Here is a 22,622-nt window from a genome sequence, read left to right on the forward strand (position 1 = left end):
TATATATATTAAAAGAAAAATTTCTTGAGGTCATGTGTTCGAGTTATAGAGTCCGTTGGGATTGATTGAAAAATAACTTTTAAATAAGAAAAAAGGGTTTGATATACTTCTCAATTTTATCACTTAGAGCTAATATACTATTCATTATGAAAACGACTCATATATATCCATATTGTTATGCAAATGACTCAAATATACCCTTTTACTTTAATGGAAGTAAATACTATATATATATATATATATATATATATTTGTTCTCCTCTCATGTACTTTCTTAAATTTTTTTATTTCAATGACTAATTTAAATTTATTATTTTGATGGTCAAATTTATTTACATTTCAATAATTTAAAATTTATTATAGATGCCCTAATTTTTTTACAAATACAAAAACTAAATTACAATATAGCCGAAAAAATTCATTTTAAACTATAATATAGTCAAAAAAAATCAATTTTAATTTTTTCACTAAAGAAATGAAAAAAAAAAAATAAGAATAAGAAACTCAAATAATGATAATTAAAGAAGTCAAAAAATAATTTATGTATGAAAAAGATTAAAATATGCCTTGAACACCCCTAGGTGATTTTTTCTTTAAAAAATTAAGTAAAAAATATAAATATAAACTAATTTTTCACTTCTGTTAGACGAAGGTATATACGAGTTTCTTTTGTATCAGTAGGAATATATGTAAGTTATTTGTGTACGATAAGAGTATAAATGAATCACTTTATAGCAAAGGTAGATCAACTCTAAATAACTAATAGTTGTAGGTATATTTTCCGACAAATAATAATAAGAAAGTCAAACTTAAATGACTTTAATATTAAAAAACAAAAAAGTGGGGGAATCATAATTTTGATTTTTAACTCATTTCAAGTCATTTTAAACTTTGTCAAACACTCTCAAAAATTAAAATTGACTTACGAGTAAGTTTGAACAATTTTTAAGTTAATCCAAACAAACAACCTCATAGTTCCTCAAGGACACAAACAACTTGTTGACCCGAAATATTTTTTCTTAGTTCCTACTTTTTCGTTTTAGTATTTATTTGGTTTCTTGTTCTATCACCAGAATTACGATATGTTCTGTTGCAAGCAGAAAAGTTTTGGCACAAAGTTGTTAGTTGTACAACAATACGTCCATTCTGAGACATCTACATTCAACATTTCAATACTTTAAACGGTTCTGAACACAAGTTGTTTCAGCACATGTTTAAAACTGAATCTATCGTGATTAGGTAATCGCGATAGTCAAGACAGCAACAGCAACATTTCGTTTAAAGGATGAAAGTAAATGATACTAACACACAAATATTGTTTCTATGATTACCTCATCTCCAAAAAGGAAAAGGAAAAACAAAGATGGAGCTAGCCCAGATCTAAAGCAACCTTGTAATACCCTTTATGGTTTTATCCCTTGCATAGAAAATGGATGGAAAAAATTGCCCCCTGCTTACACATAATTCAGAACTGAGACAGCATATCATCAAGGAAAAAAGAACTTTAAAGTCTCAGTAGAAGTGTTACTCTTCTTATTGGATAAATAATCCACTTAATACAAAGTTAAATCATTTACAGATCAAAAGTAATAAGAAATTTCACAGAATTAGCACTATAAAACAGTGACAGAAGTAAACAGAATTTTAGTTCCTCATGGCCCGAACAGAAAAGCTGAGATTCATACTTCCATAGTTTTAGCAGCTACAAACGGTGGTCTGAATCACACCAGGCTCAAGCACATGGAGGTTCATATCAAGCACTTGTGAGCATGAACAACATTCAATACCACTACAGGGATTTTGGTAATTCTGGAATAGGATCATTTGGCCCAAGGTCATCAATTGGTGGCCGCTGCTTATGATGATTGGTAACTGATTGATAAGCAATTGCTAAAGCTAAGGCCTAGAAATAAACAAACAAACAAACAAACAAAAATGAATGAATGGATGGTATAAGCAGCACAATCAGAAGTTCAAAGTAATCCGATTCTTGTAGTCCAGAAATCCCATGACTCAACAACAAAGAAAAAGATGATACATGTGTCCAAGACCAGAATAATATAGCACATACATCATTTACACATTTACTACTACACTAAAAAGAGAATCATAACTAAAGAGCACTTACGATATGATCACGGTCCGGAGGAGCATATATGCCTGTAGTTATTGTTGTTCTTCGGCGAATATCATTTGATGGTGCATCAGATATCTTTTTGAATCCTGTTGGAACAATTACTACTGGAATACCCACAAGATTGCCAACACAAACTTTCTCCCAGTCAGTTGCATTTCCAATAAATGCATCAACGCTGAAATTTTCTCTTACTTGCTGAATCAATATACCTCTAGCTCTTTGTGCCTGGTTAATTATCATACCAATATTGATCTTAGTGTTGACAAATTCTGAACCAACGATTTAAAAGTGGATTACAAGCTTCGTTCTGTAACTAAGCCAGTCAGATTTTGAGATGTCTGAAAGAATTAAATTAATTAAGTTCTTCTCCTATACCAATGGAAATAAAAATAAGTACATTTTAAACATCTAAACCAAGAGAAACTCTGTAGATAAAGACAATTACCTGAAAATAGTCAACTGCAGATATGGCACGTGCTCGGCGAAGTTCAGTAGGCCATTGATCTTGGGCTTCATATTCATCATCCAGATTTGAGCGCTGCCATTTGTCAAAGTGAGCCAGCATCTCAACATCCATTGTGAAATTGAGGACACCTTGGACAGAATCAACAGTGTAACTCAGGTTAAACGGGACCATATTTACTCCTTTTGATTGAAGTACGTGAACGACCTGTCATTGTCGTCATAATATAATTTAGTTATGATAATCATCAAATAGGATAATGAACCCGATTAACTCAGCCACAATCTAATATTGGAAAAATAGCTACTTACTTCCATCTCAGCATCCTCAAGATATCCAACAGTGAGCTTTGTGATATCAACTGAGAATGGATCTCTAAAGGATATGTCTCTAGATGAAACATCATCTGGGTCCTTTCCCCGAATGGCATCCAGAATAATCACACAATCCACAGAGTTTCTACAAAAAGGGCCTATTTTATCCTAACAAAAAGTTAGATTTTAGTGTATTGTAATCAAAACTAACGTTAGAAAAGGAACTGCACTGTGGAAGAAACATGAGTACCAAGCTTTCAGCTATGCTCATAATACCCGTTCGACCAACAGCTCCAAAAGTGGGCCGCAGTGCCGTCACGCCACAGCGGGAAGCTGGATAGGTAATAGAGCCGCAAGTTTCTGAACCAATTGCAAATGGAACCAAACCTGCAATACCAGACTTTTTCTTAAAACAATATGTTCTGCCTACTAATCAGCTATAAATCAGTAAAGGACTATCATTTCTCCATTTCATTCTTCCAAAAGGGATACAAACTGACAATAGATATTGTGCAGAATTGTCATATTTGCAAATGGAGAAGACAGGTACATAATTTAAAATTTAATCAGGGATAGCTCGATAGCTCAAAGATACCTGCTGAGGTGCAAGAAGCAGGACCTGCTGATGATCCCGTAGAATATTCCTCGATATTCCACGGGTTTCTTGTTCTACCACCAAACCAGATATCATCATATGCTAAAGAACCAGTTACTAACTTTGCAACAAGAACTGCCCCGGCAGATTTCAGCCTGCATCAACCATATCTAGATTATTACAAATACACGCACAGTAAGAATGGATATTTAGATCTGGCCTTATACGTCATTGATTTCATGATTAGTTATACCTTTTATAAACCCAAGCTTCAATATCAAGAACTTGGTCTTTAAAAGATGTTGAACCCCATGTTGTGGTATAGTTAGGTACTGCTATGATGTCCTTCAGACCATAAGGAATCCCATGAAGAGGACCTGTATAGGAAAGAAGATGTTATACTTGTAATCCCTTTGAGCAAGAACAAAGAAGCTAGAGAGCAAAATATTGTTAAAAAGGTTATGAGGCTATTCGTGTCGCAAAAAAAGTGATCCAACAGAAAATTGGAGAAAACATGTCAAAGTTGAAGGAAGCTGAAAACCTCCATGGATGAAGGCTTGATTAGAAGAAGCATTGAAAACGTGTGTGTAATTTTCATTGAATGCCAAAACTGAAAAACTGCACAGTGGTTATATAACCAACAAAAACAGAAAAATGTAAACTAACTTTCTGACCCTAACTAACTAATTAAAAATGATAACTAACTAGCTACACTAACAGCTAAGTGTAATTACTAATTTAACCTCAATACCCCCCCTCAAATTGGAGCAGAGGTGATCGAAACCAATTTGTCCATAAGCGTAGAATGCTTAATCCCAGTAAGTGCTTTGGTAAGCACATCTGCCAACTGATCAGTAGTATCAATATGATGCAGTGTAACAAGTCCTTCTTGGAGTTTTGATCTCACAAAATGGCAATCCACTTCTATATGTTTCGTACGTTCATGAAAAACAGGATTTTTAGCAATATGTATGGCTGCTTGGCTATCACAAAACACAGGAAATGGTGCAGTCTGATGTATATTCAGCTCCTCAAACAATCGTTGCAGCCAAGTTAATTCATCTACTACCTTTCTCAAGGATCTGTACTCTGCCTCGGCTGAAGAAAGTGAAATGGTTTCTTGTTTCTTGGACTTCCAGCTGATAGGACTGTCTCCTAACAATACAATATAACCACTAACAGATTTCCTTGAATCAGGACAGGCAGCCCAATCAGAATCACAATATGCTTGTACTTCAAGATTTGCAGCAAATGACATGAAAACACCTAGAGTAGGATCTTTCTTGAGGTATCTCAACATGTGAAAAGCAGCATGTAGATGAGGCTCTCTAGGATCTTGCATGTATTGACTGAGAAGTTGTACACCATAAGCAAGATCAAGCCTAGTATGTGTAAGGAAATTCAACTTGCCAATTAGTTTTCTATAGTAAGTAGGGTCATCCAGAACTTTCCCTTCATGAGATCTTAGCTTGATATTTGGATCCAGTGGAGAAGATAAAGGAGCCATGTGATCACAATTGAACTCTTTTAGAAGATCCAACACAAACTTTCTCTGAGAAATCAAAATTCCATCATCTTTGTATAAGACTTCTAGGCCTAGAAAATAATGTAATCTGCCAAGATCTTTGATCTTAAACTGATTGTCAAGGAACCTTTAGAGCTCATCAATTTCATCAGTGTCTGTTCCTGTAATAAAAATCATCTACATAAACACCTAGAAAGACATTAGATGCACCTCTTTTCTGTAGAACAGTGAATAGTCATGAAGAGAATGTTCATATCCTCTTGTGTGTAGTGCTTCAGTCAGTTTTTCATACCACTGCCTACTAGCCTGCTTTAGACCATATAATGACTTGTTCAGTTTGCAAACCAAATTCTTGTGAGGAATGACCAAACCTGGTGGTATGTCCATGTACACTTCTTCATGTAAATCTCCATGTGAGAAGGCATTGTTAACATCAAGCTGATGTATGTTCCACTGTTTCTTTGCAGCAACAGCAATAAGTGTTCTCACAGTGGTCATCTTGACCACAGGTGAGAAAGTTTCTGTATATTCTATGCCATGATGTTGAGTATATCCCTTTACTACAAGCCTTGCTTTATACCTCTCTACACTTCCATCAGCCTTGTGTTTGACCTTATAAACCCACCTACAACCAACAGGCTTCTTATCCTTTGGTAGGTTTGTGAGAGTCCAAGTATTGTTGTCATGCAGGGCAAGAAACTCTTGTGTCATAGCCTTTTGCCATGCAGGATCTATAGATGCTTCCTCATATGAATTAGGTTCACAGTCATGAGAGACATTCATTACAAAGGACTGACTATCAGAATTAAAGACATCAGGAGACACATGATGTTTAAGAGTAAAAAGGGCACTCAAGGATGAAGAAGGTGGTTGTGATGGTTGTGAATTTGAAACATTTGGGGATGGTACACTGTGAACATAATCAGACAAATATGCAGGAGTCTTATGTAGTCTTTGGGATCTTCTAAGCTGTGGTATGGGTAGTGATTTTTCAGGTGTGATATGAGTAGGTGATATGGAGGTAGTAGGTGATGTGTTGGGAGCCTCAGTGGTTGTTTCATTTCTGGAATGACCTTGATCATCATATGATATTGGATAATCATGAAGAGACACGCAATGAAAAGGAAATTTTGGAAAGTGAGTAGGATCTTTAGACATGACAAAAGGAAAGATAGTTTCATGAAAAATTACATCTCTTGAGACATGGATTTTCTGAGTGGATAAGTTCAAGACTTTATAACCCTTTGTAGCATAAGGATATCCAACAAACACATGTGGTATGGTTTTGGGATCAAATTTAGTTCTGTGAGCTTTTGGAGTAGTAGGATAACATAAACATCCAAAACTCTTTAAATGTGAGTAGGTAGGTTTGTGTTTATATAAAATTTCATAAGGAGTTTTATTGTGGAGAGGAAAAGAAGGTAGTCTATTTATAAGATATGTGGAAGCAAGTATACATTCACCCCAATATTTCACTGGGAGTTTAGACTGGAAAAGAAGAGCCCTTGCTGTTTCAAGGATATATTTGTGTTTTCTTTCGACCACACCATTTTGTTGAGGAGTATAAGGACAAGATTTCTGATGAATGATCCCTTTGGATTGGAAAAACAAAGTGGTTTCATTGCTAGTAAATTCTAAACCATTATCTGATCTGATGGTTTTAACAGTGGTGTTGAACTGGTTCTCAACCATGAGTATAAAAGCTTTAAGGAAATGAAAAGCATTGCTTTTACTACTTAAAAGATGTGTCCAGGTAGATTTACTAAAATCATCTACTAAGGTAATGAAATACTTGAAGTTGTCATGAGTTGGTGTTTGATATGGGCCCCAAATATCAACATGCAACAGTTCAAAAATCCCAGTAGTGGTGTGAGTTTTTGGTGGAAAGGGTAATCTGGATTGTCTTGCCATGGGACATATAGGACAGAAGAAAGGTTGTTTTGATGAGAAGTTTACTGGTATGGAGGATATATTTTTCATCTTCACAAAAGGTACATGTCCAAGTCTATAATGCCACAACAAATCCACACTATCTTTAGGAAAGGAATTAGAACTAAAAAAGTTGTCAACAACATTGTCTTTATTACCAACAAGAGAAGAATTTATTGCATTTGAATGAGAGTTACATGAGAGAGATGTACATTGTACTTTATCACTGGATGGAGGGTAAAGAGAAAAGGAATGATGTTGAGCATGTGAATTCTTTAGTAGGCAGTCTGAGCAGAGGAAGTAAAGGCCATCATGCATCTTACCAATTTCCAGAGGCCTCTTCAGTGAAGGGGCCTGCAACATACAAGAAGTGTTAGTAAAAGAGACAGTGCATTGAAGATGGTTTACAAGAGAGTTGATGGAGATTAAATTGTACTTGAAGGAGGGGGCATACAATACTCCTGACAGGATGATTTGAGGTGTGAGATGTACATTACCAACCATTGTGATTTTGACTCTATATCCATTTGGTAATCTGACTAACATAGGATAAGGAAGATTTACTGTATTCACAAGGTTATTTTTGTTAAAAGTCATGTGATGAGAAGCTCCTGAGTCTAGAATCCATAGATCAGTCCTTGTTTTGAAACACTCACATGAAAGTTTAATATAATCAGGAGAAAAAGAACAAGCAAAAGCACCTGCATAGTTCACAGATCCACATACTCCATCATTTTGAAACTGATTCAGCAGATGAGAAACTTGATCATATTGCTCCTTGGTGATACTGATATTCTCATCTCCTTGAGGATGATCATTACAAGAGGTTGAACTTGATTCCTTTGTCTGCCCACTAGCATTTCCATCACAAGATAGTCTTACAGAGTTTGCTGATGCACCTCTTCCTTTATTGTTATGCCTTGGATTGTGCTGATCACGAACAGAACCATTTGTGTCATTAGATGGATAGCCATGCAACTTGTAACACTTTGCTCTAACATGTCCTGGCCTTCTACAAAAATCACAAAAAGGCCTTCCTCTTGGTGTTGTGTTAGAGGTAGAATAATTTGTTTGAAAACTCCTACCTCCTGAACTTGATGAAACTGCAGCTAGAGAACTATTCTCAGTAAACATTTGATTATTTGGCTTAAACTCTCGTTGTTTTTCCTCTTGTACCAGTAAGGCAAAGGCTTGTGCTAAGGATGGTAAGGGATTCATCATCAAAATACTTCCCCTAATCGTAGTGTATACCACATTCAAACCCATCAGAAATTGAATCAAACGTCTGTCTTGCTCTGCCTTCTGAACATTGGCTTTAGCTCCACACACACACACACAGCTACACTGACTTGAAACACATAAACTGTTTAATTCCTCCCAAAGTCTCTTCATACGAGTGTAATACGTTGTGATGTCGAGAATACCTTGATTAAGGTCATTTATCTCCTTCTGAGTTTGGTACAATTTTGCTCCATTTGCCTGATCATATCGATCCTCCAGTTCTGTCCACAATTCCAAAGCATCATTGACATACTCAACACTACCAGCAATATCTCGATCTAGAGAATTGAGAATCTGTGAAGTGACCATATCATCACACCTCACCCATTGACGATAACTGGAATGATTCACCTCTGGTCTCTTACACTCACCATTGATGAACACTAGCTTGTTCTTCACTGACAAGGAACGAAGTACACTACGGCGCCATGAATGAAAACCAGTACCATTGAAAGGAATTGGTACAAGTACTGCTCCAGGATTATCTGAGGGATGAATGTAGAAGTGACTCCCTGCATCAATCCCAGATGGAGGAACACTGTCTGATCCAGTGCTCGTAGAGGCAGAATTTGCCATTTATGTCTCAAAGGAAAAATTCGAAAATTTGCTGAAGATGAAATGTGAAGATCTGATGCGCAGATTGAAGAAGAAAGAAGCAAGAAAATCAGAAACGTTCCTGCTCTGATACCATGTCAAAGTTCAAGGAAGCTGAAAACCTCCATGGATGAAGGCTTGATTAGAAGAAGCATTGAAAACGTGTGTGTAATTTTCATTGAATGCCAAAACTGAAAAACTGCACGGTGGTTATATAACCAACAAAAACAGAAAAACGTAAACTAACTTTCTGACCCTAACTAACTAATTAAACATGATAACTAACTAGCTACACTAACAGCTAAGTGTAATTACTAATTTAACCTCAATACCCCCCCTCAAATTGGAGCAGAGGTGATCGAAACCAATTTGTCCATAAGCGTAGAATGCTTAATCCCAGTAAGTGCTTTGGTAAGCACATCTGCCAACTGATCAGTAGTATCAATATGATGCAGTGTAACAAGTCCTTCTTGGAGTTTTGATCTCACAAAATGGCAATCCACTTCTATATGTTTCGACACTTTTTGTATTACTCCAAATTTCATGAAGAAGCAACAAGAAATATCATTTCAAGAAGCAACATATGCCATAAAATCCAAAAGTAAGCTTCTCTAAATTAAAAAGAATCAAGGAAAATTAATTGAAAGCATGAAGTGAGAAGCAAAGGAAGCATTGGAAGATTACTCTTTCTGAAAAAGGTAACAAATGAACAACCTTAAGTGCTTGAAGGGTAAGGTAAAACATTACAGCATCAAGAAAAAGATCAGTCTGAAAAAACTGGAGAATATTGCAGCCTGAAGATTTACAATTTTCCTGATTACGTGTAACGTTTCGATGGTCTAATTTTAATATGGCTGATAAACATATAATCATTTCCTTCTATGGTACTTACCATGCTCACATTTTATATATTTTTTATGGAGAAGCTGGGTGTATACCATTACTTTTTCCAGATGTAAAGGTCCGTGACATCTATGGAGATTTTAAATGAAGTTCCTATTTCATCTCTTCCCCACAAAATCCCCTCACCCCAGTTGTATAAGTAAAAACTCATATAGAAAATCATAAATTTTGAATAGAGCAGAATGATAGGGAGAGGAAAATCCAAAATTATGAATGTAAATAGGAAAAACGTGAAAGAGGTTAGTTGAGAGGAATTTTGGCAGACTGTTACCCAAATATTTGCCTTCAGCAAGCAGTTGATCAGCCTCTTTTGCTTGTTTGTATGCTAATTCTTCAGTAATTGTAACGACCGATTCAAGAACAGGACCATACCTGCGACACCCCCAGAAGATGCATCATTACAAGGACTAGATAATCAATAACAAGAAATAATTGAAAGCACACTAGTTCTAACACCTCTTCAGTCTCTTCAAGAAAATTCCAGTCAGCTCCACTGATGTGATTAAATTTTCCTTGAGAAGCTGGCCAAGTTCAAGAATCTGAAATGACAGCATAGGTGTATGAGTAGACGAAAAATGCCATAAATTTGAGCACATAAATCCTGATACACAGATCTAAAGGGAATACACGGAGCACTTACACTCATGAATGCGATATCCTCATCACTTTTTGGTCTTTGTATACCAGCAGGTGATGGATAATTGAGCTTTTTGTTTGGTTCGTGTTCTACTTGTCGGGCCTTCCATGCAGAATTGAAGACTAAACAAGACGGTTTATGCAGACCTCCATCAGTAGAGGCAACTAATTTTCGGTTGGATCTGATTATGGGTATGTTAAAGTCATTTGCTCCCTTTTCTATTTCAAGCATCTGAAAGGAATTAACAGTACTTTAGCTAATGTAGTCTTGCTTTATATTCTAGTTCAGAGCAGGAAGAATAACCAAAGTAATCAAACTGTCACGACAGTACCTTGTTCTTATTCAAGAAGCAAGAGTCCAACATTTTGAATCCACATTCACAAACTGGAAGATGTTTGGCCTTTCCGGAACATACACCGGGATTTCCGGGACCCAACTTCCCTCTTTCCTGATTAATGGTCAGATAATTAGATAGAGAGCAGCACAGTCCATAAATCCTGAACTGCTCTACAAATGATAGTTCAGAAAACGGATATAAGCCACATCGGCCACTTCATTAGTGATAATATCTTTGGGCGTTTAAGCTTTTCAATAACAAGCTGGAGATGAAACTCTTCATTTACCATTTACCGAAGTTCATAATCTCCACTATGATAGTGATGAGTAATGGATTAGTAGGATTTTCTAATTTATGTTATGCACAAGCTACTTTATTGCATTGACTACACATTAGCCTCTACTCAAGCCAGCAAGGAAACGAAATGCGCTAACAAAAACTTCGCTGCATTCCTCTCTAGTAAGATATAACAGCACAGTGATAACACACAAACAATTTACTCGTACTAGAAGCTTAGAAAGTCAAAATAGTCCAAGAGAAAGCTTACCGTATCTGTGGAGTTGCTGCTGCTAAAATCCCAGTATCCTGATGAGTATGAAGAGACGCAGTTGCTATTTAGCAACAAAGTAAATATAAGCACGAACATGAGCAAGTGAAAAGACCGACGAACTGAACGTGCCGGAGTTGGGAAAAACACGTCGCCGCCCTTTTCAATCGCCGCGTAACAAGCCATGGGTACTAGATTTCCGGCAACCCTCTGTAGATAGTTAGAAAAGTAATCTCTGGATCGATGCCTTCCTTCCGATTGAAAGCATCGAATATTCGATCCTCCCTTTCTTGCCCTATGAACTGAAATCCCCAAATTTTTGTAATAACTAAAAGTATTGACTTGTTGAACTGCGAACTTGTTATGATCTCCATTAGCTTATAAAATGTTGCTGTCAAAATTCGAACTAAGAAAAAGAGTATAACTCATTAACAGTGAAGTTAAAAAATTAAAGGATCGGATTCATTTCATTTAAATAAAAATGAAGTGACGAGAACGTGTCACGTGGATATATGGTTATGATGCTCAATTCTCTCCCCGTGCCCTCTTCTTCCTCTCAAGTTCTTAACTTATCTAAACCTAATCTTCTCTTTTTTTCTTCTTCTTCGGCAAAGTATGTTTCGAATATGAAGTTCACTATAGATAGTTTCTTTTTCTACTTAGAATATAGAGCTTATTTTAGAACATCCGAGCACAAGGCAAGTCTATTTATGAGAAGGAGTACATCCGTTTGTTAAGTGTTGTGGATAAGTGAAGATACTATTTCTAGTTCAAGTATTTCGTGGTGCGGATGATCTATTGCTGAAAAATGAAATAGCGTTTGTGTCCAAAAGTGAACAAAGCCCTATTAGCTCCCCTAAAACAAACTTTAATATTTTGTGAGAGCTCTAGTAAGAAGATAAAAGAGACAAAATCATGCCATTAATTTCCACTTTAGAAATTGAATGAATCAATCCTCTCAAAAGGCCCAAATAAACTGCAAGGTAGTACAAATGTACTGGCTTCAATAAAACAGGACTGTCACCAATTTGGAGGGTGACTAGGTGGTGTACCAATGAAAATCATGAGTTAGCGGGACAGCCTTAATATTCCTTAATTTACTGGAAAATGTTTCATCCTGGAGAAAGAACTGGAAAAGAAATGAGGACAAGATCAGTCCTTTTGCAAAACACCATTATATAGCCGATGACTGTTACAATGTCAAGTAAGCAGAATCAGTCATATCATATTAGTTTGCTGAAAGTTAATACTTCATCATTNCTCCACTGATGTGATTAAATTTTCCTTGAGAAGCTGGCCAAGTTCAAGAATCTGAAATGACAGCATAGGTGTATGAGTAGACGAAAAATGCCATAAATTTGAGCACATAAATCCTGATACACAGATCTAAAGGGAATACACGGAGCACTTACACTCATGAATGCGATATCCTCATCACTTTTTGGTCTTTGTATACCAGCAGGTGATGGATAATTGAGCTTTTTGTTTGGTTCGTGTTCTACTTGTCGGGCCTTCCATGCAGAATTGAAGACTAAACAAGACGGTTTATGCAGACCTCCATCAGTAGAGGCAACTAATTTTCGGTTGGATCTGATTATGGGTATGTTAAAGTCATTTGCTCCCTTTTCTATTTCAAGCATCTGAAAGGAATTAACAGTACTTTAGCTAATGTAGTCTTGCTTTATATTCTAGTTCAGAGCAGGAAGAATAACCAAAGTAATCAAACTGTCACGACAGTACCTTGTTCTTATTCAAGAAGCAAGAGTCCAACATTTTGAATCCACATTCACAAACTGGAAGATGTTTGGCCTTTCCGGAACATACACCGGGATTTCCGGGACCCAACTTCCCTCTTTCCTGATTAATGGTCAGATAATTAGATAGAGAGCAGCACAGTCCATAAATCCTGAACTGCTCTACAAATGATAGTTCAGAAAACGGATATAAGCCACATCGGCCACTTCATTAGTGATAATATCTTTGGGCGTTTAAGCTTTTCAATAACAAGCTGGAGATGAAACTCTTCATTTACCATTTACCGAAGTTCATAATCTCCACTATGATAGTGATGAGTAATGGATTAGTAGGATTTTCTAATTTATGTTATGCACAAGCTACTTTATTGCATTGACTACACATTAGCCTCTACTCAAGCCAGCAAGGAAACGAAATGCGCTAACAAAAACTTCGCTGCATTCCTCTCTAGTAAGATATAACAGCACAGTGATAACACACAAACAATTTACTCGTACTAGAAGCTTAGAAAGTCAAAATAGTCCAAGAGAAAGCTTACCGTATCTGTGGAGTTGCTGCTGCTAAAATCCCAGTATCCTGATGAGTATGAAGAGACGCAGTTGCTATTTAGCAACAAAGTAAATATAAGCACGAACATGAGCAAGTGAAAAGACCGACGAACTGAACGTGCCGGAGTTGGGAAAAACACGTCGCCGCCCTTTTCAATCGCCGCGTAACAAGCCATGGGTACTAGATTTCCGGCAACCCTCTGTAGATAGTTAGAAAAGTAATCTCTGGATCGATGCCTTCCTTCCGATTGAAAGCATCGAATATTCGATCCTCCCTTTCTTGCCCTATGAACTGAAATCCCCAAATTTTTGTAATAACTAAAAGTATTGACTTGTTGAACTGCGAACTTGTTATGATCTCCATTAGCTTATAAAATGTTGCTGTCAAAATTCGAACTAAGAAAAAGAGTATAACTCATTAACAGTGAAGTTAAAAAATTAAAGGATCGGATTCATTTCATTTAAATAAAAATGAAGTGACGAGAACGTGTCACGTGGATATATGGTTATGATGCTCAATTCTCTCCCCGTGCCCTCTTCTTCCTCTCAAGTTCTTAACTTATCTAAACCTAATCTTCTCTTTTTTTCTTCTTCTTCGGCAAAGTATGTTTCGAATATGAAGTTCACTATAGATAGTTTCTTTTTCTACTTAGAATATAGAGCTTATTTTAGAACATCCGAGCACAAGGCAAGTCTATTTATGAGAAGGAGTACATCCGTTTGTTAAGTGTTGTGGATAAGTGAAGATACTATTTCTAGTTCAAGTATTTCGTGGTGCGGATGATCTATTGCTGAAAAATGAAATAGCGTTTGTGTCCAAAAGTGAACAAAGCCCTATTAGCTCCCCTAAAACAAACTTTAATATTTTGTGAGAGCTCTAGTAAGAAGATAAAAGAGACAAAATCATGCCATTAATTTCCACTTTAGAAATTGAATGAATCAATCCTCTCAAAAGGCCCAAATAAACTGCAAGGTAGTACAAATGTACTGGCTTCAATAAAACAGGACTGTCACCAATTTGGAGGGTGACTAGGTGGTGTACCAATGAAAATCATGAGTTAGCGGGACAGCCTTAATATTCCTTAATTTACTGGAAAATGTTTCATCCTGGAGAAAGAACTGGAAAAGAAATGAGGACAAGATCAGTCCTTTTGCAAAACACCATTATATAGCCGATGACTGTTACAATGTCAAGTAAGCAGAATCAGTCATATCATATTAGTTTGCTGAAAGTTAATACTTCATCATTCTAAGCTAGCGTTTGGCCATAGATATTCAAATATTTTTGGCAAATATTATTTGGATGAAAATTTGGGTGAAATTTTACCATGTGTTTGGCCATAGAATTTGAGAAACATATTTCATTTTTTTAAGAAATAGGATTTATACCCATAAGTTTTTAAAACTATCAAACTAACCATAATTTTGTATTACATAGCACAATAGAAATCTCACGTAACAAGATTTATGACTTCCGCAACAAATCAACAAGAATCATTACAGTAAATATTCGTATAGTGAAAAGGTCTTGGTACAAATCATGATAATGAAAATACAACTAATATAAATTCGGGAAAAAAAAGAGAAGAAAACAAAAGGAAATAAATATTGCAATCACTGAAGAACCTATGCTTTCTCATCTGAAAGAGTTCAACCTAATCTTTAATATAATCTTCCCACATTTTATGAACAATCTCTTCTCGATGAGCTTGCATTTCCGAATCAGATGATCGAGAAGATGAAGCGATGTTGTTATCCTGAGCCAATAGTTCGTCACTTTCATCAACAACCATATCATCATTTTCATATTCATTGAATATTCCATCACTACTTTGGTGTTCACGTAAAAAATTATGCAATACAGCACAAGCAATTACTATTTTCACTTGCATGTCACATTCATAGTTGTTCATGCTTTATCTTAGTATTCTGAATCTACTTTTCCACGCACCAAAAGTTCTTTCAAATACATTGCGCAGAGAAGCATGTCTATAGTTAAATAGCTCTTTTCCATTCTTAGGCTCTCTTTCACTTCCTCGGTAGTCCTGCAAATGATAGCGCATTCCTTTGAATGGAGCTAAAAATCCTCTTGTGTTCCGTAGACCAGCATCAACAACGTAATATTTATCTACCAAAATAAAATAAATGCAATTCATATTTTATTTAGTAGCTAGTTCATTAAGACTAACTGTAACAAAGGAATGTATGAAATCAAAAGAATGCATGTAGAAGGAAACGTTGTGCTAATTGAATTGGTTGGTGTCAATAAATATATTATTTTTGTAAAATAAAAAGTTAAGGGTAAAAATTGAATTTCTAAAACTTTCCAAATAATGAAATTTGGCCCAAATACTAGTTTTTTCTAGTATTTGGGAATTTGGAAAATTTGCCAAAAAAATTTGCCAAATAATAAAAAAGTGTATGGACAAACAAAATTTGCCAAGTTTTTTCCCAAGTTTTACTTGCAAAATTTATGGCCAAATGAGCCCTAATAAACGTTCTGTTTCATGTGTTAGACAACTCCAGTTAACAGAAAGGGCTTAACTGAGTAGCTGTAGCATTTACCTACTAATGAGCCGGAAATCACAAAACATAACATAACATATTATATAGAAGCTATGAACAGACAGAGGAAGAGAGGAGAACGAGATCGAGAGAGGGAGGAGAGAGGGCAGAGAGTGGGAGAGATGAATTGTATAGCAAGCTAGATTGGGAGAGGGAGGAGAGAGGCTAGCGAGAGAAGGCAGAAAGTAGGAGAGAGGTGAATCGTACGTGTATATAGATTAAATAATTGTATTAGCTTCTATATACATGTTAGGTTGCTATACATGTTATGTTTTAAACTAAATGATAAGCTAATACAAGTTAAGATTAGCAACCAAATTAAACATCATATACATATACAATAAGTTAATATTAGCAACCAAATTAAACATCGTAGCAAGGAAAAACATGATATACAAAAGCAACTTGATGATTTTTTTAAAAAAACACTTAGATTAAATTAAACTAAATGATAAGCTACAAGTAAATATTAGCAACCTAATAATTTCATATAATAAACGTCGCAATGAAAAACTTGAAATATAAATGAAAGTCGATAAGTTATATGATTCGTGGTCTATTTGTACTCATATTAGAGGGGGTAAAGGAGTGCATATTTCACTGAGAAACAATATAATAATTCATTTTTTAAAAGATAATATTATTTAACATATTCAAACAAACCACTATAATTTAAAATGCTTTAGGATGATATTTTAATATTCTATACATCGCACAGGATTACTACTTATCAAGAGAATCAACTGTAATTTGCAAAAGAATATTTAACGGAATTATGAAAGGATGGATCATAGGCCTTGGTAAAAGAAAGCAAACAAGAATAATCTCTTCTTTAAAAATCTTTGATATAGGAGAGGATAACATCCAGATAAAAATTGTCTCATATACAATACAGTGATACATGCTTGTTTTGAGGGGAAGCACATCGCTGGAAAAACTTGCTTGCCTTGATCATCAAGAATTTGAGAAAAGAGGAAAAAGATATCAAAACAACAGGAACAACTACTAGATCAAAAATCTAAAATAAGTCCGACTGCGGTCACTAGAACCTTCCCCATCCTAATTGTCGCGCCTGGTCCTTCGACGAGGAGCAGCACCAGCATCCTCACTCTGCTCTTCCTTCTCCTCAGCGGCTTGACTATTGGAAGTCGAGGTTTCAGCTCCGTCAGTATTCTCAGTCTCGGCACTAGCTCTAGCCTGGATATACACAAACAGCAGAGACATAAGATAAAACGAAAAAAACTGCCGGGTTCTTTTCTTGTTCTCTTTTAACTAGGATGGTAGGGATTAGTGCTTACAGGTTGCTGCTTCTTCCCACCGAAAATGAGCTTCAATAGAACTGAGAAGACAACCACTACAACTGAGACGACGACACCAACTGTGATATTGGGCTGCTTCTCAGCTTTCTCGAGAAGATCCTGGAGAATAAGTTAAGATGTATTAGACTCGCGCAAAAAAACCACACCATATAATGCCAACAACAGAGAATAGTTCCTCCACTTACCAATACTTTGGTCTTGTGTTCACCCAAGAATGGGACACCAGCTACCTTGTAGAGGAGGTCAAATACTAATTTCTGCAAAGTATTAGCACAAGTTTCAAAGTTGTGTGAAATGAGAACAAATCAGAAGCATAGAAATTATACGGTAAAGAAAGATTCAGTCCCTTACCTGGTATCCTTTGAGGCCACCAGATTCTGCTTCTTCCTCAGCTTTCTGTTTCTCCTTTTCTACATCAAACTTGGGTTTCCAGGCACTCTTCCTGTATGATTCTGCAACTTTTTCATCACTAGCGATCAAGATATTGTCAAACAATATGCCATCTTGCATTGTCCAGATCTCAATGCCAATGGCTGCGATAGGCTCAAAGTTGGGTTTGTCGAGTTCAAAATAGTCAGGATTTGGGATATCTCTTGGCTTCCAAATACCCTTGTAATTGGGGTTGTCAATAAGCGGAGCGTGCCATTTTCCCTTGTACGCTGGATTTCTGATCATTGGTCTTTTCCACTCCCCACAACCAGGAGCTTCTGCACATTTTGGGTTGTCAACCTTTGGAGCCTCCCATTCACCATCCTCCTCATCATCCCAATCTTCAGGCTTGGTGGCCTCAGGATCATCAACATCCTCAGGCTCATCATCCAACCATCCTTCGGGCTTTTCAGCTTCCTCATCTTCAATTTCCATTGGTGCATCCTCATCCCAATCATCAGGTTTCTTAGCATCTGGGTCTGGAATCTTGGCTCTCTCATCCCAGTCCTCAGGCTTCTTGTCTTCTGGGTCTGGAATGGTCTCAGCAGGAATAAGTGGTGGCTCAAAATCATCAGATGAGAGGAAGTTAGCCTTCTTCTTTTCTTCTCCATCAACCAAGATAAGAACATCATTGTCCGGTTTCAACACAGCAGTGTAAACATGAGTTAGCTTGTCAGCTGGTACAGAGGGAGGAAACTTGAGGTGGTGCTCAACGTATTCTCCACTCTTAGGGTTCTTGTGTTTCAAAATGAAGTGCACCTTGTTTGTGGCTCCGCATTTATCAGGTCCAAACATTATTGTGTAGGGGGACTCGTTATCAAAACCCTTTGCGGTCCAACCTGCTTCCTGGGGGCGGAGGTATTTTATGTAAGCACCACCACATTCAAGTCCATCCTGGAGGCGAACCTCATATTGAAGAACCACAGTTCCATCTTTGAGGTCAACAACATTGTCAAGCTCCTTGACAATAGCGTATTTCCTAGCCTTCTCACTAACAAGAAGTCCATAATCATCATGTCCCTCACTCTTGGCATGTTTCCACACACCTGATACACAACACAATGTCAATTCAGACTTGGTGCAACTTCATAGATCAAAGATTTGACTTCACATTATTGATGTAAACATGATGCGCAAACATATGACTTGAAACATTTAAGTGGATTCATGAACATTCAGTCTACATATCAATATTCAGCTTTAGCATGAATAATCAAAATATTTCAATGCTGAAGATTGCATAATAGTATGATAGAACTCGTGCAGCACATAACTTGCAACTTCACAAAAGTCCAACAGCTGAAAGCAAATTTTAAAACCAACTCAGACTTCCCATTTTCAATTATCAAGTTGGCGTACTTGCACTTTGTAACTACAACAGGATCACTTACCAGCACAACCAATACAACTGAAATAATTTTAAATAGTGAAAGAGACAGGATATACATCTATAAAAGCTAAGAAGATCACAAAATTTTTGCTCCCCTGTGTCCAAGGGATCATTTTAAACAGATTATGTTAAATCATTGTTAACCCTTCAGCCTTAATGTTGCATAATTACTTCCCAATCTTCAGATTATTCAAGTTTACTCAGTTAACAAGTTACAAATAAATCAGACGTAGTGACAACGACATTGTAGCAGCTAATCACTCCCACTGCTACCACACAAACATTAAAATGAGTTATATTCCATAATTATTGTCTCTTCCTTTAACCTTAATGCTGCATCATTACTTCCCAATCTTCTGATTATATTAGTCTACTCAGTTGACGAGTTGTACATGAATCAGTAGTAAGGATGACATTAGTCTACTCAGTTAAGAAGTTACAGATAAATCAGTAGTAAGGATGACTTTGTAGAAGCTAATCGCTCCACTTTTGTGCTCCTTCATCAATGTTTTTTCATTTAGCCTTAATTTGCATAATTACTTCTCAATTATATGATTCTTTTTCTAAACACTATCAACAAGTTACAAATGAATCTGAAGAAATAACAATGACAAAGTAGCAGTCAATAACATGAACAGTCCATGCAACAGAGTGAAATATGAACGTAACATAAAAAATCAAAACAAATAATTCAGAGATTCAGAAAAACAAACTCACCTGAATAGTCCTCTTTCTCAGATACGATCCATCGCCCATCAAATGCTTCGTCAAATGACTCGTAAAACTTCTACAGATCAGAAAAAAAACACTACATCTCAGAACAATACAATACAGTACAGTATATATCGATCCAGTAACCAAAAAAACAAAATCGCAAGTATAGATTATCAGTTACCGATATCAATCTTACCACATCTGAAGTAGCGTAGAGTTGAGAGAAAAAGCAACAAGCCAATAACAGGAACGCATATTGCGCCCAGATCTTCCTTCTAGTTTCTTCCATAACCCGTTGTGGACTATGCGAAGAAGATAATATTCGAAACTGTATCAGAGATCTGGATTTGGAAAAACCCTAACGGTGTTTCCACTAAGGGAGGAATGGATCAAGGAGAAAATAAAGAACACTCTAGAAACTAAAAAGTACGAAAATCGAGATATTCAAGAGTGCTTAAATAGATCTTGAGGAAAAATGGCATCGACTTGTTGTAGCCAATGGAACTTCACGACACGTGAATTGAACCAATGGGAGTTTGCCACGTTTGCATCCGCGACGAGGTTGAGTAGAAATTAAGATCGACGGTTGAGATTGGTTTCAGAAGCCCCACTTGGTCACCATTGACTCTTGTTTCAATTTAAAAAATTTATCTTATTTTATATTTTAATCTTCCATTTTCTCTTTTCCTATTAGCGTAAAGTGTTTATGGTTTGTTTTGGATCTACTATTTATTTTTTATTATTTTTTTTATTTACTCGGTTTTTGGTATATAAAATAAATGATTTTTATTTTAAAGGAAATTTATTTAATTGATTATATTACTTTTTTGAATTTGATTGTTTTAACTGTAATAATAAGTAATTTTTTGATTTGGGGAATGAAAAATTAATAGATGTTGTTGATAGTAATTTTTTCGCAAAATGTGCGCAGAATTATAGAAATGTATTGATTGGAAAATCATTTCGTAGCATTAATAATTTTGTAATCCAAAAGATTTGCTTTGAAGTGTTTGGTTTAGCTATAAACATGTTGCTTTCCACTAAAACCAAAATGTAAATAAGACTATAGTATATAGTACATGTTTATCATATGTTAACCAATTTTTAAAAAAATGTGTATATATTATCTCTAAAAATACTTTTGAAAAGTTAGTCAAATATAAATTATTATTGATCGATTATATAACAATTGCTCTATTTTATTGATTCAAATAATTACATAAATAAATTTACATGAACCAAAAATTATTTAGCTATATATTGTAAAAATAATCAAATAAAGTGAAATAATACATAATTAATTATCAAGTAGCTATATGTATGACAATCCGAAATGATTTCAGTAATCTATATCACACATGTATTTGCTATATTCTTTAATTAATATAACGCAACATGGAGTACAATCTTATTCTTTACTCTTATGGTGGATGATTGGAATGATTACTTTTAATTATGTAAAAGTTTAATTTAAGCTTCCTAAATGAAGACTTTTTGATGGTGATTGTTTTTTCTTATTAATAGATTTATCTAATGCAAATCTAATTTAATTATCTAATTTTAGCAAATATTTCTTTTTAACCACTATTTGAATTTTGTCTATATTTTTAAAAGTTGGGCAAATATAACTTTGAAAAATACAATTACACAATATTATAATTGTCAAACATTTATAGACTTTTGCATCTTTACCTAATACTTTTCATAAAATTTCAAGTCTACTTAAAAGAGATTTTTATATCGTAATCGATTTTATTACGTACAAGTGGGACAGCCAGTCCATCTGATAATTGATTTTGTATTCAAGGTAGGCTATTTGTAATTTAATTTTTTTTCTATATAATAAAAACGAATATGAAAAAATTGAATTTTTATCAATAAAATGATAATTCATATAATCAATTGTTTGAACTAGTAAAATTCTTGATAATTTAAATATTTCGTGAATTAAAATAAAAGAAAAGAACAGTTATTTACTAAACTTTTGTTTCAAATGGCTAAACCATAAAAGTCATACTTATAAGTTATAACTATGAATTAACATGCTGACGAAGTTACATATTTTTATGAAAATCTCATCATGAATAACAAATATTGAAGGTCTTCTTAATCACATAAATCAGACTCCCCGATCTCCACATAATTGATCGATTTCAACAATTCTCCGATGATTAATTTTCCATAACTGCAATAAAAAAAATGATCAATTAATAGCAGAATGGTGTAATATTTTAGGATGAAAAATATACATATAATAAAAATTAATTATTTTTCATTTTCTCATTATATATAAGTTTAAATTAATACGTTGATGAAGTGACATCCTTTTATGAAAATCTATGAATAACAGTATAGAAGGTCTTCTTGATCATACGCATCAAACTTCTCAATCTTCACATAATTGATTGGTTTTCAAGTATTTTCACCCTTCTCCAATAATTTGCCATAACTACAATCAAAAGATGATCAATTAATAGGAGAGTGGCGCAATAATTTAGGATGAAAATTAGACATAATAAAAAATAATTATCTTAATTTTCTTATGAAAAAATAATTCAAGTGTCTAATTCAACTTCAGAATCTAGTTAGCCACCAAATCTTGCCTCCATAGATAGCCGATGTGTGTCGCTTACATCGCAC

The 22,622-nt window shown here is 35.2% G+C and overlaps 2 protein-coding genes across 7 annotated transcripts; both read right to left on the reverse strand.

Moving 5' to 3' along the window:
- Positions 1-1,486: 1,486 nt before the first annotated feature.
- LOC107015230 (glutamyl-tRNA(Gln) amidotransferase subunit A) lies at positions 1,487-14,638 on the reverse strand. 6 transcript variants are annotated; one of them, XM_027915753.1, is made up of 12 exons: positions 13,556-14,638; positions 13,003-13,119; positions 12,675-12,902; positions 10,198-10,280; positions 10,013-10,113; positions 3,763-3,886; positions 3,510-3,664; positions 3,165-3,301; positions 2,912-3,082; positions 2,583-2,807; positions 2,129-2,362; positions 1,487-1,903 (listed from the first exon to the last, which is right to left on the reverse strand). In XM_027915753.1, the coding sequence occupies exons 1-12, from the start codon at positions 13,739-13,741 to the stop codon at positions 1,790-1,792; spliced, it is 1,875 nt and encodes a 624-aa protein (XP_027771554.1). In that variant the 5' UTR covers positions 13,742-14,638; the 3' UTR covers positions 1,487-1,789. The 6 variants fall into 6 exon arrangements, 5 of the variants coding, with proteins under 5 accessions (XP_027771554.1, XP_015070917.1, XP_027771555.1 ...); XM_015215431.2 differs by lacking the exons at positions 12,675-12,902; positions 13,003-13,119; positions 13,556-14,638 and adding exons at positions 10,382-10,609; positions 10,710-10,826; positions 11,263-12,339; XM_027915754.1 differs by lacking the exons at positions 10,013-10,113; positions 10,198-10,280; positions 12,675-12,902; positions 13,003-13,119; positions 13,556-14,638 and adding exons at positions 7,665-8,465; positions 8,564-8,648.
- A 2,313-nt stretch (positions 14,639-16,951) lies between these two features.
- Positions 16,952-20,420, reverse strand: LOC107014427 (calnexin homolog 1). Its single transcript, XM_015214333.2, has 6 exons — positions 20,179-20,420; positions 19,986-20,055; positions 17,801-18,924; positions 17,635-17,706; positions 17,429-17,548; positions 16,952-17,327 (listed from the first exon to the last, which is right to left on the reverse strand). The coding sequence occupies exons 1-6, from the start codon at positions 20,269-20,271 to the stop codon at positions 17,190-17,192; spliced, it is 1,617 nt and encodes a 538-aa protein (XP_015069819.1). The 5' UTR covers positions 20,272-20,420; the 3' UTR covers positions 16,952-17,189.
- Positions 20,421-22,622: the final 2,202 nt, after the last annotated feature.

This window comes from Solanum pennellii, chromosome 3 (genome assembly GCF_001406875.1).
Source record: "Solanum pennellii chromosome 3, SPENNV200".
NCBI lineage: Eukaryota > Viridiplantae > Streptophyta > Magnoliopsida > Solanales > Solanaceae > Solanum > Solanum pennellii.